At 45.9% G+C, this 19,251-nt stretch overlaps 1 protein-coding gene across 1 annotated transcript in view; it reads left to right on the top strand.

Moving 5' to 3' along the window:
* LAS1L (LAS1 like ribosome biogenesis factor) overlaps positions 1–15,622 on the top strand; it is a 54,011-nt gene extending 38,389 nt beyond the window's left edge. The window contains exons 12-13 of the mRNA XM_056858947.1: positions 2,539–2,683; positions 15,532–15,622. Coding sequence (XP_056714925.1) covers positions 2,539–2,683; positions 15,532–15,622 — 236 coding nt within the window. The remainder of the gene's footprint in view (positions 1–2,538; positions 2,684–15,531) is intronic.
* Positions 15,623–19,251: the final 3,629 nt, after the last annotated feature.

The raw sequence follows: 19,251 nt of genomic DNA, 5'->3' as shown, positions 1-19,251 counted from the left end.
CACTGATAGGCCTCTCCTCCGTGAATCTGTCTAATCCCCTTTTAATGCCTGGGGTCACTGCTACATCCTTTGCCAGTAAATTCCACATTTTACCCACTTGAGTGTAAAGCATTATTTCCTTTTGTCTTTCTGAATCTACTGCCCATCAGCTTCATTGGATGCCCTCGAGTTCTAGTAGTTTGGGAGAGGGAGGAAAAGTCCTCTTTGTCAACTCTGCCCACCCCATGTATAATTTTATAAACTTCTATCACATCAGGTATGGTAAAAAGAAATACAGTCGATCAATAAGCAGATTACAAGATATGATATTTGACACTAATTGCACATATCCCTAGTAAGATCTAGTAATGTAGTTGGGCTGGATTTGTAGAATGGGGGGAGGGAAGGAGAAGGCCAGTGCTTGCAAACTAGAGTTGCCAGTTCTGGGTAGGGAAACACCTGAAGATTTTGGTGGTGGGGCCTTGGGAGGTTGGGGTTTGGGGATGGGAGGGACTTCAGCAGGGTACAGTGCCATAGAGTCCACCCTCCAAAGCAGTGATTTTCTCCAGGGAAACTGCTCTCTGTTGCCTGGAGATCAATTGTAATAGTGGGAGATCCCCAGCCCCCCACCTGGATATTGGCAGCCCTAATGCAAACTTACATACTTAGGTAAAAGGACAATTCATGTGGCAAAGACTTGATCCCTCCTGAGCTGATCCATTACACGGCAGCTTTGCTCCTTCTATGGAGCTTTGCTCCATTTGGTTTTGCTGGCCACTGTTAGACCAACCCTCCCCCCCCCCCTTAGCCCTGAAGGCTACAGGTGCTATGGAGGGGAGAATATTTCTTTTCTTTCACAGAGGGATGAAGATTTTAAGAGTGGTTTTTAATCTCCTTTTCCTTCAACAGGGGTCCTCAACCTTTCTGAGCCTGCGGGCACCTTCGGAATTTTGACACAGCATGGGTGGAGCCACAAAATGGCTGTTACAAAATGGCCACCGCAGAAGGCGGGGCCAGCCCCAATAAGGCTGTTGTAGTGCGCTTTCAGTCACACAGTGAAGATCTTTATGCTGTGGTGGCAGCTGCTGCCAAAGCAGTGTTCTTAAAAATCTGTGCAGCCAATCAAATCTGCAGTGGCCCATCGGAAACCTTGCTGGGAAAAAGCCCCACCTGGCCCCACCCACTATCTGAAAGCACTCGGTGGGCACCAGAGAAGGTGTTGGGTGCCAAGGCATCCACGGGCACCACGTTGGGGACACCTGTCCTTCAGTGTCAGTCCAATTAATTAAAATTCAACCAGAGTGGATAAAACATCCAAATGTATTTCACAGTCAAATAAGGTGGCAGGAAATCAGGCAGTACAACATCATTTGAAAACTTTTCATCCCAGTATGCGATGAAACCCTACAAATTTGCCATTCCTCATCTCTCCCCTTCTGTTCCTTTTCCCATATGAAGAAGCAAATAATTCATTTGCTGCGTCAGGCCCAGGTCTGTTTCCCATAGAGGGCAGTTTAATCCTTCTCAGTATCAGGATGATAGCCATCATTTGCCTTTTCCCAGCAGGATTCACTGCCTCTGAACATGGAAGCTCCATTTAGCTAATGTGGCTGATAAATTATCAGGAGCTTCCTATGTGGATTTGTCATTTTTTTTAAAGCCACCTAAACTAATGGACCTCACATCTTGTAGCAATGAGTTTCTGAAGCAGATTGTGTGAAATTCTCCCTTTTGTTAGGCAAGAGTAATTCCCCCTATCGGGACCTGGGGCCTTCCAGTATTAAAGGGAAGGAGGCCGAATTCCGTCCAGGTGCGCAGAATCATTGATCCAAAGACTGCCATTAGTCAGAGCACCTGTGAGTTGACAGCGGTTGGTTCTTTTCCCAAATCTGTCTCCCTCTTTCTCAGTTGACCTACTCTTTTACACAGTTGAGTAGCACAAAGTGTTGGGGGGGGGGGTCCAATAGTCACTTCCCAAATCCAGATGGCGCAAAAGCAGATTTCCAAAAAGAGATGGCAAATGTCTCCTTTTCGCAGACTTCCAGGAACAGCCTGGAGTCAAGAATATATCAAGTTCTAAGCGTACCCTATATGTGTTGATCAAAGTACTGATCATACTTTTTTTTTTCAAGTTATGAAGGTATTTTTTGAATTTTCTATCCAGGAGGGATTGTGCTCAGGCTATCAGGTTGTTCCCTTGATATTTATACTCCTTCCCTGGTCTTTGAGAGCGGTCAGTGGAGCTCCCAACAAGTCTCCAACCCAGATGCAGATCGGGGCGATATCTCTGTCAGTGCAATAGGAGCTGTCTATCCCCCCCTCCCCATTTGCTGAGCTGTATCAATGCCGGCTTCACCCATGGGGGGAGTTCGCATCCCCCTCTGCCCTGATCTCATGCCCAAAAGGGTGTTAAGGCAAAGCCTAGAGCAACCCGGGGAGCTGGAATGAAAACACTGAGAATCAGCCCAGAGAGCGGGGCCCCCGGTGGGCGTGCCGTCCCCAAGTCAAAAACATAAGATCCCGGTGTGTGATGCCCCTTCAACGTTTCTTCTCTCACAGAGGGAACCAAGTGGCAGCATTTTCCTCTGGGGAAACTGCCCGGTCAGACAGATGACCCCGATGCCCTGAGAGTGGAAGAGTATTCCATGATGTCGGCTCTGGACCAGCCGGTGAACGGAGACCAGAGAGCCCCACCTTGTGTCAGGTGAGTATCACAGTGATGATTGTGTGGGTTTTGTATCACAAACTGGCATGGAAAAGCCTCCCTGCTTGGTAGTTTGCAGCTGTTTGTGATATAGTTTTCGGGGAGGCAATCAGAATATAAATACGTCTAAGACGTATATTCAAAAGTGTACCCTTTTTAAAAAAAAGCCCTAATAGGACATCAGCCAAAGTCCATCCTTCCAGTGTTCCCAGTGACAGACCACATGTAAATATATTCAAGACATGTTACTTTATCATCTGGATTTGAGGGGTTATTAGGCGTCCAGATCCGTGATGGCTGTTTTTGCCCTGGGCTCTCTGGACTCTCTGGCCAGGGAGGCCTTTCTGGGCTTCCCCATCTGTAGAGTTGACGTTCCTGAGCCTGTGGTCTCAGCTGTCTGGGCACTGGGCAGGAGAGGCTGGCAGGCTGCCCACCCTCCCAGGAAGTGGCGGAGAAGCATGGAGTGAGCAAACCAGAAGTCATGCGCAAACTGGGATTTGTGACTTAAATCTGGTGCACAAATCCCAAGTTGATAGGTCACCAGCATGTAGCCGCAGTTGAGTATTTTAAGAAAGGAACCGGGTGGTAGGCTTCATCTTACAAGAGGTGTTCCCTTCATTTGCTCGCTGGGTACAGGTTGTCGCCCCCACAAACAAAATGCTTGTAATCCTAAACTAACTTCTCCCCAGTTTCTGGTGATCCCATTATTGTTTTAAAAGCTCCTATTAATTTAATATCAGAGCCAGTATAGAAAGCAGGTGGTAAGAAATGAATTCATCCACCACCCTTGAATTGTGTGAAGTTAACCTACAGAGAAGCAATGACAAGAACCTTGTGCACATGGATTTTTATGCCACACAACAAAACATTTTCTGATGCAAAATGATAATCTGTACTTCTCACCGAGAGACACTACCAGAACGTTATTGCTAAAAATACCAGGAGCTGCTGCGACCTAACATTTAGACTCGTCGAGCAGCGTCTTAGGCCTACGCAGGCCTTCAGTTGTAGCTAGTCTTTTCCTGGAAGCTTCTAATTGTCAGTTTGAGTCAGCACTGTGGACTGGGACCGTTTTGTCTCCAACAATCTAACATGGGTTGCCACAGCAGCGGGGGCAATTATGGTCTGTTATAGCCCCTCCAGTTCATCTTGCTCAGCTGTTCTGATGGTGAACTCATTAGGTGCCCAAAATATTGTCGAAGGCTTTCACGGTCAGAGTTCATTGGTTCTTGTAGGTTATCCGGGCTGTGTAACCGTGGTCTTGGAATTTTCTTTCCTGACGTTTCGCCAGCAATTGTGGCAGGCATCTTCAGAGTAGTAACACTGAAGGACAGTGTCTCTCAGTGTCAAGGGTGTAGGAAGAGTAATATATAGTCAGAAAGGGGTTGGGTTTGAGCTGAGTATTGTCCTGCAAAAGTATTGTCCTGTAAGTATCAAGATAATGTGCTAATGAGGGTATGGTAGGTTAATATGGAACCATTGTATCCTGAAGTGATCTGTTAATGTGTGTAATCCACATGTGTAATACCAACTATTTTGTCAGATTGCACAGAGAAGCCATTGAAATTCATAAACATCAGCACAACTTTAACAGAAAAGAGGAGAGTTTAAGAATGAATAAGGCTTGGCTTCCTGCCCTGAAAAACCTCCAGACAAAGACAACATTCAACAACAGCCATACAGATTAGTTTTGGATTACACACATTAACAGATCACTTCAGGATACAATGGTTCCATATTAACATACCATACCCTCATTAGCACATTATCTTGATACTTACAGGACAATACTTTTGCAGGACAATACTCAGCTCAAACCCAACCCCTTTCTGACTATATATTACTCTTCCTACACCCTTGACACTGAGAGACACTGTCCTTCAGTGTTACTACTCTGAAGATGCCTGCCACAGTTGCTGGCGAAACGTCAGGAAAGAAAATTCCAAGACCACGGTTACACAGCCCGGATAACCTACAAGAATCATTAGGTGCCCTTGCTGCGGTGGGTCATTTTCTGGAGCTTCCTCTGCCGGTGTTCTTATTTGACAAGAGGACAGTGCTTTGCAGTTTGGAGAAAGAAGCTCTTTCTGTGGTCCTTGTGCTGCGGTGGCAGCTGCTGCTAAAGCAACATTGGTTAAAATCTGCACAGCCAAACAAATCTCCCATGGCTCTTTGGAAATCTTGCTGGGCAAAAGCCCCACCTGGCCTCATCCATTTTCTTAAGATTCTTGGAGGGTGCCAGGACAGGTGTTGGCAGGCACCATGATGCCCTTGGGGACCCCATTGGGGACCCCTGCCCTCAGATCTTTGCTCCCCTAAATGTGTCCTCGTGCAAGACTGTGTGCAGGAGCATAAGACTTGCTACACATCAGCACTTGGATGGGTTTGCTTGTGTGTTAAGTGGTGCTGAGTGAGCGGTCCTCAGTTAGAGCTGCAGAGAGCCTTGGAGGATGTGAAGCCACAGGATTGCGGACTGCCTTGGTTTTGTCACAGCTGACCGGGTCAGCCTGGGATATCTGTGCAAGCCCTTTCCCTGGCAGTTGCCTTTATGGCGCCATAGAAGCAGCTGAGTTTCAAACCAGGAAGCCGTCATCTCCTGCCCTGCCTCTGCCACAGGTCAGCCGCTCTCTTTCAGCTTCTTGTCTTCAACACAGAGCTGCTGCTGCTAAAGCGCTTGAATCCCAGAAACCTGTAGCGCTGGATCTGTGCTACATGAGACAAAAAACGCTGGGCGCAAACGCCCCCCGCCACCACCACCTGCACACACATGAAACAAATCTTTGAAGGCCAACACCTGGGGCATTGCTGTTACTTTCTTAGGCAGTGTAGTGTTTGAACACATGTAGCTGCCTTCTGCAGAATCAGACCCTTGGTCCATCAAAGTCAGTACTGTCTACTCAGACTGGCAGCAGCTCTCCAGGGTCTCCGGCAGAGGCATTTAACATCATCTATTTCCTGGTCCTTTTTAGCTGGACATGCCAGGGGTTGAACCAGGGACCTTCTACCGGCCAAGCAGATGCTCTTCCACTGAGCTACGGCCCCTCCAAACTCTGGAAGCACAGCGTTACACAAGATCTCCCTTTCCCTTCCAGAAGCTAGACATTTGCTAATTGTGATTTGTCTATCAGAGGCAGAATCATCACAGTTTTGCACAAGTTCAGCAAGTACATGACTTTGCTCACACAGACAGGCCATGGTAGTAACCGCTTCCCCACTTTTTAAGCCACCAGCACTAATGGTGGCAGTTGTTTATTGCAGTAGTAAACCATTTTTGATACTGGTGAAACTGGATTATACGGACAGCCCCTTTAACAAACTAATCTTTCTTAGAGGAGTATTTGTGAACAAGTTCTTTGTTTCCCTGTTTACTCTTTTCCCTCTTAGCTTTCACAGTATTTTTTTTTAAATAGTGTATTGAAATTTTCCATGGTCTCTTAATAATTAAAGAGAGAGAGAAAGAGCATGCAGGCATTTGGATCTTTGGATACCTCCTGCTAACATTATGGTTTTTCTTTAGTGCAGTAACCTTCTATCAAAGCAGCCCAATATGTTATTTAAAAAAAACCTTGAGATTCAGAAAAGAAAATAATTATTTGGCTTGAGTTCAAAGTTAGCTGGAAGAGAAGCAGCATCTAAAATTATATTCTTGGTGTGTGAATTCACAGTTCAGTTCCTCGTTCAAGTAAATGGGGGTGGTGGGGGAGGAAAGAAATTGGGGAAAGAGTTGTGTGTCAAAATTATATTGGATTACACTGGCTACGATAGAGCAAATCTGGTTGTCATCAAAGCACTCAAGAAAGATATCCCATGTGCCGTTAAATTTATATACTGTCTTTTTGTTCACAAAAGTATTACATGTTCCTGGGCTGCTAATTTTAGATGTTCCATTGCTCAGGCATCAATGTGAGCTGGAGATTTGAATTTCCAAGCCCTTAAAATTAGTTACTTAGACCACGTGTTTCTTCTTTAAGCCAACAGAGCTGGAATGTGAGCACGTACAAAGGAAAATCCACAAATTCTGCCCAGACTGAGGCTAATTCTTTACTTGACTTCTTCTTAGAAGCCACAGATGACCTCAGCTCTATGCATTGAGTTAGTCCCTAGTTTTTCAGTTCAACCATTTGGGAAGGAGACGAGTGAGTTTACAGCAGGGGGGTCCCCAGTGTGGTGCCTGTGGGAACCATGGCACCTGCCATCATCTTTCCTGGCTCTCATCAAGTGTTTTTAGAAAGGAGGTGGGGCCAGGTGGGGCTTTTGCCCAGCGAGGTTTTTGATTGGCCATGGGAGATTTGATTGGCTGGGCAGATTTTTTTAAAATGTTGCTTCGGCAGCATCTGCCACCACAGCACAAGGATCTTCAACGGTGTGACCAAAGATAAGCTGCAGCAGCCATTTTGTGGCAGCACACACCACAGTGTTTCGGAATTCCAAGGGTGCCCACAGGCAGAAAGGTTGGGGGGCCCTGGTTTGCAGTAACATCGTTCACTTGCAATAACCTAAGCCTGAGATCTAGTGCCGATGTAGCTGCTGAATTAAGAGCTGCTTCATTGCTCTGGCAGGAATATGCACCATGATTTTTGCATGCCCTGATAGGCATATAGTACCAGGATCCGGAGCTCTGTTCTCCTTTGAATGGTGATATGCCAGGATCTTTGCTCAGTGGGCTGCAGACAGTTTTTTCCAAAACAGACAATCTGAATGCTTGTCGTTCGAAGCTATCTTCATCCCACACTTAGAACATTTGTGGAATAAAGCCATTTGTGCTAAGTAAAACCTCCGACAATGGTCGAATAGTTGTGAGGTGATTTCACTCTGCTCGAGATCACATCCTCCCTCCACGGCGGCAAAAGGAGAACCGAGGGAAGAAGCGCTCCCCCTGCCCTGGTCACACAAGGAGAAAGAGCACTCTGAGCGCTCTGAAGCTTCAAGAAGCTTGAAAAAATTCCTCTGGGGCCGGCCTGCGCAGTCCCATGCAGGTCAGCACAGAAGACATGACAATGAACTCAACCATTTCAGAGATGGTACAGTCAAGGACATGAAGCTTCATGGTGTTATGTCTATTAGGGTGTTGGTTTGTCGGTCCTTGAACTTTATTCACAGGCCTCAAGGATTTACTAGGCACGAGGGTGTGTAAATGCATTTGCAAACCAAGTTTGCATAAAAATTGGAGTCATTCAAGTGGGAGGGGGCATTAAACCAAGGACCTGCGATTGATGTGCCCTTCTTGTTAGATTCCCAGAACCATATCATCACCTCTTTTGCTCCCAGAAGGTGGTTCTTCAGCGAGGTACTGAGGAGTGCGTGTGGCATGGTAACCACTACTGTAGCTGGCCCTGATTAACTTGTGCTGTCAAGTTGCAGCCAACCAATGGCGACCCCATAGGCTTTTCAAGGCAAGAGATGAACACAGATGGTTTGCCATGACCTGCCTCTGCATAGCAACCTTGGACTTCCTTGGTGGTCTCCCATCCAAGTTCTAACCAGGGCTAACCCTGCTTAGCTTCTGAGATGTGATGAGATTGGGCTAGCCTGGGCCTTCCTAGTCAGGGCTGATCTGTATTGGGAGCAGCATAATCCATCATTGCAAGTGGTGCTAATGGCTTTTAGCAGCGTAGAGTGCAAAATAGTTCTCTTGCCTAGGAGGAGGCTCATGGGTGGAACAGGGGGACAGCTTGGATTGTCTCCTAATGTAATTTTTGCCTTGGTCCACAGTTACTGTTAAATTTGAACATGTTCAGCGCCTGGGTAAGGGTTCACTGCCCTGAGAAGGGTTAGAAAAGGAGGTGGGTAAAGGAGGCCCCTCGAGATCAGCCGATCCATCAGCTGGTACTGTTGATACCACCTCTTCTTCCTGTCCAGTGGCAGTGAAACACTCACTAATCTAAAAGTTAAAGTAAGAGGGGGTAGAGCATCTGCTTGGCTTGCGGAAGGTCCCAGGTTCAATCCCTGGAATCTCCAGTTCAAGGGATTAGGCAGGTAGGTGATGTGAAAGACCCCTGCCTAAGACCCTGGAGAGCTGCTGCCAATCTAGGTGGACAGTGCTTGCTTTGATGGAACAAGGGTCTGATTCAGTATAAGGCAGCTTCATGTGAGACAAGGGAAGAATACATCTTTAGGCCTACTACTGAAACATCTGGACTTGTCTTTTACTATCTGGGGCTGCATAAGGATGGTGCACATACTTCTAATAAGTTGGCTTGATAGTCAGTGATAACTGATGTTTATATGTGAATGTTGACTCTGTTGGATGCAGTTTCTGATGCTTGAGAATGGAGTTATACCTATGAATGTTGATCGATTCCCATCTAGGAAGGGTAGCCCAATGGTATAGCTCATCAGAATGGGGAAACCAATAACAGTTTTTGGACCTTACACCTGCAGAAATCATCTAGTACTGTTGGCATTCAGTAAATTGTGCAAATTTGTTGGAATAGATGTATGTGGTGGGAGTTTGGCCACAGGAGACGTCCTGGCAACTTGGCAAACCTGGGCCAGAAGTATTATGGTGTTGCCATACTGATAGATACCCGGCTCTCTTATTAGCCTTAGCCAAGTAGAATATGGGGTGGGGAGGGGGAGTTGGTGTGGTGTGGTGCCCATGGGGTATGAGTTGCAACAGGACAAGGTTCCTAACACCAAGCGGAGGTGCCAGCATTAGTAGAAGAGATTGCTTTGGAAGGTGGCTGTTTCCTTGGGATGTTTATAGAGCCAGCATGGTGTAGTGGTTAGGAGTGGAAATTTCTAATCTGGAGAACCGGGTTTGATTCCCCACTCCTCCACATGAGCTGTGGACTCTAATCTGGTGAAGCGGGTTGGTTTCCCCACTCCTCCACATGAATCCAGCTGGGTGACCTTGGGCTAGTCAGTTCTCTTGGAACTCTCTGAGCCCCTCCTACTTCACAAGGTGTCTATTGTGGGGAGAGGAAGGGAAGGAGATTGTAAGCTAGTTTGATTCTCCTTTTTTAAAAAAAGGTAGAGAAAATCGGCATACAAAAAGCAACTCTTCTCCTCCTCTTTCTCCTCCTCCTTGATTGGACCCCCAGCGACGAGTTTTCAGGCTGGGTAATTCATTGCTTTCAGATACTTCATGTAGGCACAGAGGAGGCTGGTGGGCTTGTCTGGCTTTTCAAGTGAAGTGGCAAAATTATGTGCATCCTCCTTTTCTCTGAGCACCGTTTGCTTTCATGCCTTGGCTTGTGAGCCTTTTTCTTTGGCATTTTTCATATTGTGCCCCTGGGAAGCTAGTGTTTCTCTGGAGATGTTTTGGCAGGGTATTTCCCAATGACAGGTGATCTGTTCCCAAAGGCAGCGCCCTCTGCTTCCCCCCATCCCTGCTGCGTTCATCCACAGGAGTGCTGGGTGTGGCCAAGGGCCCCTGGCAGTTCAAGGAGCCACTGGAAGGCCCAGCAGGTCTGGCCATTGTCCCACATGAACGGTGCTTCAGCTTTGCCCTTCTCAAAGTTGGGACCTTCCTTGAGCCCCAACCTCTTACCTGGGGTCCAGTTTCTTCTTCCTCTCTTTCTTGTCTTTCCCTCCCTCCCTGTTGCTCTCATTCTGTCCTTTTTTAAAAAAGGTGGTAGTGCTGCTTGGTGTGACCCCCTTTAATTCAGGGCCTGACCCAGTCGTTGAAGACCAGGGCCCTCGGCATCCCATGATTGGCAGGGGAGGTGAGATAGACCAGACTCTCTGGACGTAGGGCTTGGCAGCAATGCTTCCCTTCCATGTGGAATTTCTGCAGCCCGCCCTGAGCCCTCTGTGCTCTTCCCTGCACTGTTTGTGGTTGCTGGCACCCCTTGGCTGGTCAAGACATCTGTGAAGCTGGGAGGGAAGCTGAACAGAGCCTGTCACTGACGGCTGAGCTTGGTGATACGTCGCCCCTCCTACCCGTGCCACATTCATGGGCCGCATCCGGTTCCACAGGGCATGGCAACATTCGCTGGTTCCCTGGTACGTGTCACGCGAGTCATCTAGGTGAGCCCTGAATGGGTATGTAGGGTGGGAGAAATCATCTCATCAGCAGTGCCTTTAGCATTGCTTCATCGTTCAGGGTACCTCCTGAGGGGGTAAGGTTGGTGTTCCAGCAGCCAGTCAGGCAAATGGAGAGGGTGAGCTCTGTATACCACAGGGGGAGGCACCCCCCGGCACGGGTGCCAACAGCAGCAGACCAAGCTGTTTTACTTGGGGCTAGATCTCTGGCAGCATAGCTGACCCCAGCAGTGCAGGAGGAGCTAGCAGACATGGCTCCTAAGAAGAGCTCTGTTGGATCATACCAGTGAGGGTCCATCCTGTCCAGCATCTTGTCTTACACAGTGGCCTACCCGTTCCTCTGGAGGTCCAACAGCAGGGCATAGAAGCCGAGGCTTTCTCCTGATGTTGCCTCTTGGCACTGGGATTCAGAGGTTGACTGCCTCTGAACGTAGATACTCCCTTTAGTCACTGTGGCTAGTAGCCACTGAGAGACACCTCCTCCTCAGGCCTGACATCCCTTCCTGGACCAGCACACCCACCAGACAGGACCATGGTGAATCTCTTGAGGTCCTGTTCCAGGTGCATCTGGTCAAGTGTCGGCTTCTCACACCACCCCCATCCCTCCCTCCTTTAATTTGCCAGCACACCAACGTCTTTGCAAGGAGACATTTTTTTCCAGGACTTGGGCCCAAACTCACCCCCTGAGATACAAGGGAAATTCAGCATGCAGCATGAGAGGAGATCCTCTCCATTCTTATTGCGAGTCCTGCTGATCCCGTGTGCGAGAGAACAGATTGGTCACCGATGATTCCCGAAGGACTCCTCTTCCTTAAATCATTGATAGAATGGAGTCATCCGACCTCACTCGCTTTGTGACTCAAGCTGGTTGTTTTCTCGACGCCTCCAGGTTCTCCTCTGCTGGCCACCAGCCAGACCCTCCCCCACCAGCACAGAGAAGAAATCCCGCTCAGCCACTGGCTCCTAAACATAGACTGACAAGAGGCACTTTTGGTTTGTCTGAACCTTTTCAAATACCAGGCTGTGGGGGGGGGGGGTCTTCTGTTTCTGCTTCACCTGGCCCCACTTGGGAGATTTAAGTGACATCAGTGTTAAAAGATTTTTCTTGTTCTAAGAGCGATGGTGAGCCGCCTGCATGGAAACCTAGAGATCTCACTTCAGCAGTGAGGTGTGAATTTTGTGGTGGCCAGCATCTGTTTTGAAGGGGGGGGGATAAGGTTAGGTTCTCAATTGTGAAATCTCTCAAGAAGGAAGTTCTGCATACTAATGGGGGAATTTGACAGCCAAGTATCAGTATCAAACACCTGTCATGGGGAGGAGGGTCTTCCCCAGCCTCTTGTAAGCAAAAGAGGAAGAGGTTGAGTGACGTACAGGATGCAGCTGCTTTCCGGAAGAAATCACCGATGGGGAGCTGCTCATGTTTACAAGACATTTGGCAGGGGAAGATCAGTGTCTGCCTGTTCTATATGGCTGATTACAAACATCATTTGTTCTCACACCTACACACACTTTCCCTACCCCTTTCCAAGCCTGTAACGGAAAGAATCTTTTGCTTTTTGAACACAAGCCTCTTGCCCTGTAACTGAGACCAGAATCTGCCTCCAGGGTGAGATTTACCTGCTCTCCCCCACTGCCTCTAGTCTTCAGGACACTGCAGGGTTCCAGCTCATCTCCCATGCTAGTTAATATCTACGTGAAACCATAGTAATGTACAGTCATGCTCACCTCGTGTTAACTAATGGAGGGGCAGCAGGTAAGAGTGGCGTGTTTTCTGCCTGGTGCAACCTGCGCGTAGGCCCACTCCCTGTGATCAGAGCCACCGCTTTCCAGATGCTGCTGATCACCAGGAGGGGTTGTGTACATAGGCAGTTCCTCCGCACATTCAAACAGTGCTGATGACTCAGCATTTGCATGAAGGTGGCGCCAGCATGCTCATGGCCACTGTCCCTCCCCGCATGGTGAGTCAATGAACAGGTGGGTTGTCTGCGCAGAGCTAGCGCGGAAGGTTTAGCCAGGTATTTGGCACGAGGTATCCTCAATTTGATTAGGATACCGTGTTCTCCTTTACATCCAATTCCACAGCAGCTGTGGAAACCTTAAACTGGAGTCAGCAGAAGGGTAGATTAGGCTTAGTTGACGCACTTAATATAGATGAAATGGCCCGGCAGTAAGTTTGACCCAGGAATTAACCTTCTGCGCTAGGTGAGGCAGTATTTCCCTTGAGAGATCAGGCTCACAGCTTCAGGGTGCTACCGACTCCCTGCACTTTTGCTGGATATTGCAAGTCATGGACCTGCTCTTTGGTCACTTGGGCTGGCATCCCAATTGCAGCCGCCCTTGGAGGACACTGTCACACCAGCCTTGGTAGTATCCAAACGGAATGGCTGTTGTGTGCTTTAGGTGGTGCTGCCTTTGAAGATTATCTGGAAACTTGAATTGAGACTTAGTGGCTGTGGGCAGTGGGTAGGACATCTGCTTTGCAGGTAGAGAGCAGAAGCTGTGGCTCAGTGGTAGAGCATCTGCTTGGCTTTCAGAATCCTCAGCATCTCAAGTTAAAGGAATTAGAAGAAGAGTTGGTTTTTATATGCCAACTTTCTCTGCCACTTAAGGAAGAAGCAAACCGACTTACAGAGATGTGAAAAACTTCTGCCTGAGGCCCTAGAGAGCTGCTGCCAGTCTGAGCAGACAATACTGATTTTGATGGACAAAGGGTCTGATTCAGTATAAGGCAGCTTTGTGTGTGTCCCAGATTCAATCTCCAGCATCTCTAGTAAAAAGGATCAGGTGTGCGGTGACTTGAAAGATCTCCACCTGATCCCCAGAGAATTGCAGCCAGTCAAAGTAGATAGTAATGACCTTGAGAAACAAATGGTCTGACTCGGTGTTCAGTATAAGGCAACTGTATGTATTTGACATATAACACCAGTACTTTGCCACTTGCACTGGCTTCCCAGTTTGTTGCGAGTCCAAAATACCTTGAGAGCAGCTTCTGCCACTACAACCCCCACCCCACCCCCTGTGATTTCAGTCCATTCTGCCCTCTTGCAAGAGCCTGCTACTGGAATTATGGTTGATGGACACTGGGTAAGTTTCAGCTGCTGCCCCCATTTGTGGAACTCCCAGCCACTGGAAGTGTGGCTGCCCCCCTCTTCTTTTGGGGCAGTCTTAAAAACCTGTTCCAGAGGACCTTTGAAACTAATGGATATTTGCCTGGGTGTTGCTCTTGCAGCTGGCCACTTTCAAGGGAGTGGATTATTGCCATCATGTGTGCTTTGGTCACCTTGCCTTTTTTAGGGGTTGGCTTGTTTCATATATTATTCTTATTCTCTCATCTTGTGTTTTACTGTTAACTGTAAATTTCCTGGGGTGGTCTAGGAGGTAGGAAGGTGAGATGCAGATTGCATAAAGAAAACAGACTGATCTATACTACAAATGCAGTTATTCTGGTGCTGGTCCCTTGCCTGTGGAAAGCCCTTGGGAATAGATACTTTTTGAGTGGCCAAAAGAAACTCATGAGGGTTTTGATTCGCCCTCTTTCTGGAGGGGCTGAAAATTAAGGATGCCACAAACCTTGCTTCAAATGAATTCGTCAGATGAACCTACCATATTAGATGAGAGCGATTGTGATGAGCTGATCCCAAGATTAGTTCACTGGATCAGCAAACTTCCCAAACTCCTTACAAATTAGTTGGCAGCTGCACAGTCATTTCCTGCACTACTTAAGCCACATGCATCGGTTGATCTGTAGACATAAGTCCAACCATGCATACCTGCATGTTCTGCTAAGTGGCTTGGCAAACACACAATCCAATCATCAATCATTTACGACTGGCGATTGTGATTTGATCAATCAACCCTACTAAAAATGTTTGGGGGAGGGGCTTCTGAATGAGACTGCTGATTTTAATCATGTGTTGGTTAAAGCTTTAGTTGATCTGAGCTTGCATTGAATAGATTGTTAGCTGCTGCGCAAACTTGATAGTCGGAAAAACAAAACCAACAAAAAATAAAAACAATCAACTTCCCCTTGAACTCCAGTGAGTCTTGCTTCTTCACAAGATGTTTGAACCATTTGCTGAAGTGTGGAGATCTATTAAACTCTAGAGCTCTACCCTGCATCTCTTCCTACACAGGCAGGTCTAGCAGCTTGTCTTTGCATTTTCTCAGGAAAATCTGTTCTCTGAGCTGCAGAGAGCATGGCAGTTGCTAGGCTGTTAGCACAGGAATTGCTCCTGTCATAGCTCTTGTATTCAGAAGTCCCTGTTAACTAATGAAAAGGAAACTTTCACTGTGGTCCACTGATGTACTCCTCTAGTAAATATAAAGTTGTTTTTAATAAAACGCAATACAGATTAGGCTTTGGATTTCACATTTGCAGAAGGTGGCAGTACCGCCATTCATGCATAAGCAGACTGCTGATTTCCTTTTATCGCCCCCGCCCACTCCTGCAATACGGTTCGACCTCTAACCCTCAACAGCCTGGGAAAACAAGAGGCTGCAGCAGTGAGGGGGGGAAATTCTGGTGCAGGGCTTGACGAATCCCAGGCGCTCGGTCACTCTAGCACCAAGAAATGTCATTGAGTTTGAAGTACAAAGGGAAGGAAAAGAGGAAATAATGGAGGGGAAGTCCTAGCAGGTCCCCTGCTTATTTATGTAGCTTATAAGAAATAACTTTAATTTGTTTGATGTGTGGTTGTTAATGACATATAATGATGAAGCATTGGCTTGTTCTTTACTATGCCCAACACATCGATTGTAACAATTACTTGTTTTAAAATCTTTTTCAAATTAGAAATGGTGTGTTCAGTGAAACAAAACTTTTAAAAACTTTATTCTCTTCCTTCCCCCCCCCCCCCCGGCAGCTCCTCAGAATGGACTGGGTCCAGTCCTGAGGGATTATTGTGGACACAGAGCGACCTCCAGAAATTAAAAAGCGGCCTTCAGCTTTTCTGAGTGGGATTTCAACAAGAGAAGAGAAAGTGCTGACGGGTGTCCAGACTTAGGACTGAATTCCTGTCCAGGGCAGCTCATTACTTAGCTGCAGGTGTTGATTTTTTGCACTGAAATTATGGAGGACAATGAATCTGTAAACTCCTTGCCTTACAGTTAATAATAAAACTCTCTATATTAACACTTCTTTTGCATTTTAATAAAAAATACTCGAACCCCCCAAAAGGACCATATTCTTTGTGTTCCTTCTGAAGGTGGTTTGGGGCTTAGTTACCGTGCACAATAGTCATGCTTAATGGTGAGTATCTAACCAGCCTACTGGTAGTGGAAAGTGCCATCAGGTCACAGCTGACTTATGGCAACCCTGTAGGGTTTTCAAGGCAAGAGATGTTTGGAGGTGGTTTGCCATTTCCTGCTTCTGCATCATGCCCCTGGTATTCCTTGGTGGTCTCCCATCCAAATACTAACCAGGGCTGACCCTGATTAGCTTCTGAGATCGGGCTAACCAGGTCAGGGCAAGCACCCCCTAAATTTTGTTTCTGGGAGTCAGCAGACAGGAACAGCATCGAAGGCGCATCATTCAGTTCTTTTGAATTCATAGACAATTTTGAAATATTGGGAGGATGACAATCTGTAGACTGTGTTTTGACAACTACTCCAAGTAAGCTTGTATTTTTTCAAAAGTCATAAAGAGAAATTCACAAGACAATTTTAAAGGTGATGGATCAAGCAACTCATTTTAATGAATACTGGATACATTTATATAAATGCTGGGATATAAAATAGGTACATAAACCTGGTATACAGTATTCAGAATTGCGCTAAGGAACAGGGAGGAAAATAAGATGACCATTCCTGTAACAACCTTTGGGATGCATCAGTACAAAAACCTTTTCGTATGCATCACTCAGCACAAATTGTGGGCCCAAAGTACCAAGTAAGGCTGAGCCACATTAAACAGCCTCGTGTGTGATTGAAATGACAACACAGTCTGTACCTGAAAGCCCATACATGTACAAATAGCACCCTTCAGGGTGTCACACACACTGACTAGGCACCATGACTTTCAGGGAAGTACGCTCCTGCCGAAGCCCCAACTGGGGGAGGGGGGTATGCATCAGCAGTGGCTGGTGGACTGATCCCTTTGCCAAGATGTCTGCCAAGGATTGTCTAATGCTCTGAGCCCTTGAATGTTCAGCTGTCCAGCAAATGTGCCACATAATTCCTTAGAATTAGCACTTCAAATAGTAATGTGTCTCTGGTCAGCTTTCTAAGCACTAAAAACTTCTCTACTTTAGACTTTCCAACCACTGGTTCAGATGCACACTATGGGGAAGACACACCTGACAAAATTTGGCCTACTCACATTCTTATTCAGTGTTATCAGGCAGTTGCTGAGGTGACGTCCTATCGAGAAGAGATTCACCGAAGTTTACCATCCACACAGGAAGTATGACAGGGAAACATCTACAACTGGCTTGCTAGGAAAAGTCTGTCCTCTTTAGATTCCCCCCCCCCCAAAAAAAAAGTCCAAAGGCATAGATTTTCACATTAAGCAAAGCTGGTTTCTGCCCCCAGCAAGATGATGCTTTGGTAATTATATCAACCACTTAACTTTTGTAAAACACTTTTTTAAAAGGCAGCATGCATGCCCATGCCAGTGGATGCCTCAAGCATGCATCTGTAAATCAAGCATTGCACAAAAATAGTATACTGCTCACAGACACACCACATGCTGGCCCTGACCCAGCTCTGGTTGCGCATGACCAACAGTGGCCATGGATGGTGGTGTGCATCACCTTCAGCATCAAAAGGCACACCCAGCTAGTTCAATAAGCCCTGGGTGAGCATCCCAAGACAGCAGCACCATCTGATTGCGTTGCATGCACAGAAGCCAGCTTCTATGCACGCCTCGTTCAAACTGGATCAGGTCAATTGGCTTTAAAACCCATCTTCACTCTTTGTCATTGAGACTTACATTATATTTGGGTCAACCAAAAACCCAAAGAGATCTTATAAATTTTTTTACAACAATTAAACAGTAATGTTTAATTCTACAAATGAGGAAAGCAAACTACTGTAGCTCAATAATACATCAACAGGACTAACAGTAGTCAAATAACGTGTACAAGCAAAAACCGTACAAGGAAACAGTTACTATTTACAAAAGCACTTAACTTAAGATCACATTCAAAGAAATACCCTTTTGGCACTTTCCAGACACAACTCAGTCAACTATTAAACTGAAAACATAAGCACTTTCAATAATAAATTAAATAAACTAAAAATTCAAATTAATATTTGTCAAGTGAGGGATTAATGTTATATGGTCTCCACTGGGCCATGTAAAACCTATATAGATACATATTCTGAAGCCGTTTTGCTACACAATTTTTTTAAAAATTGGATACTGTACTCTCAAAAAGAGCATTTTAAAGCAAAGTCTACTGTGAAACGTCAGTGTGTTTGAACTGGCTATAGAGAAAGGGTTAACAGAAGTTGATCAAGATATAGAACAGAACCAGGCATAAAAGTTTCTTGAAGAAAAATAAACAGCAGTCAGAAATTTGCAGGCTCCTTCTAGAGTGTTTCATTCTCCCTGCCTTGTAAAACAGAATCTTTGTGCAGAAAAATAACTGGGGGAGCATTTTAGGGAGAGGGGTTTAAGGAAGAGGTGTGCTACAGTTCTGGTAAGCCACTACCTCTCCAGACCAATATTTTTTCCCAAGAAAGCTCTAAAAAGAGGCTTGAAAAAATCTCAATATATTAAGAACTATATGACAAGACGGTTACAAGAAAATATCCCCAAATAAAAACTCATGCAATCGCTTCTGCTCAGCTCCCAAATCCCTTGCCAGAGAGCACCTTAAAATAGGAGTTAAATGGGGAACATCTGTTCTTATACATACAAGAAACAGAAATCCATGCAAGAGGGTGTGGGTGAATAAATTTTCACACTGAATTCAAATCATACTGTAGCAAGTCTCCGTGGAAAACAAAAGCAAAATCTACAGCAGTTTTACTGTTAATAGCTCTGGATATAAATATCAACATCTACCTTATTAACACTGATACGTTTTACAAAAAAAGAAATCCATTGCAAGAATGCATTCATTTAATAAATAGATTTAAGATAGCTTATGCAGCATAGTGCCCTTAACTGTACACACTTTGTGCACATTATATTAATAAAGTGGATTTGAAAAGTTGTCTTTGTTCTTCTAGAAACGGTTAAGTGCCCATTTTAAATAAAAAGATTCATAATCCTCCATGGGCTACTTCTGTGTGACACACAGTGTCACAAACATAGTGATGAAAGTACAATATTGAAGCTAACCTAGAGATGGCTTTTGTACATTTATTTTATACAATCAAGAAAGAGATACAATTTGTATCAACAAACAAAAGGTCATTTCTGGTTATTTGAGGCATTTGCTCTCAGCTGCTTTAAGTAGAAAGTAACTGAAGGATAAAGAGATCACATCCCGACAAGCTGGCTGAGAAATCTGGCCCAACGTTTTTTTAAAACAAAAATGCAGATTGAAATGCCAAATATTCTGGAAGTCACTGGGTGACGGTGTGCCAGTTAAAGTACTGTGCCAATCGGTGCCACCACTGTGCCTTTCTTAAAG

This window comes from Euleptes europaea, chromosome 13, assembly GCF_029931775.1.
Source record: "Euleptes europaea isolate rEulEur1 chromosome 13, rEulEur1.hap1, whole genome shotgun sequence".
In the NCBI taxonomy this organism is placed as follows: Eukaryota; Metazoa; Chordata; class Lepidosauria; order Squamata; family Sphaerodactylidae; genus Euleptes; species Euleptes europaea.
The sequence above is the reverse complement of the archived record's forward strand: the minus strand, read 5'-3'. Positions and strand labels throughout refer to the sequence as shown.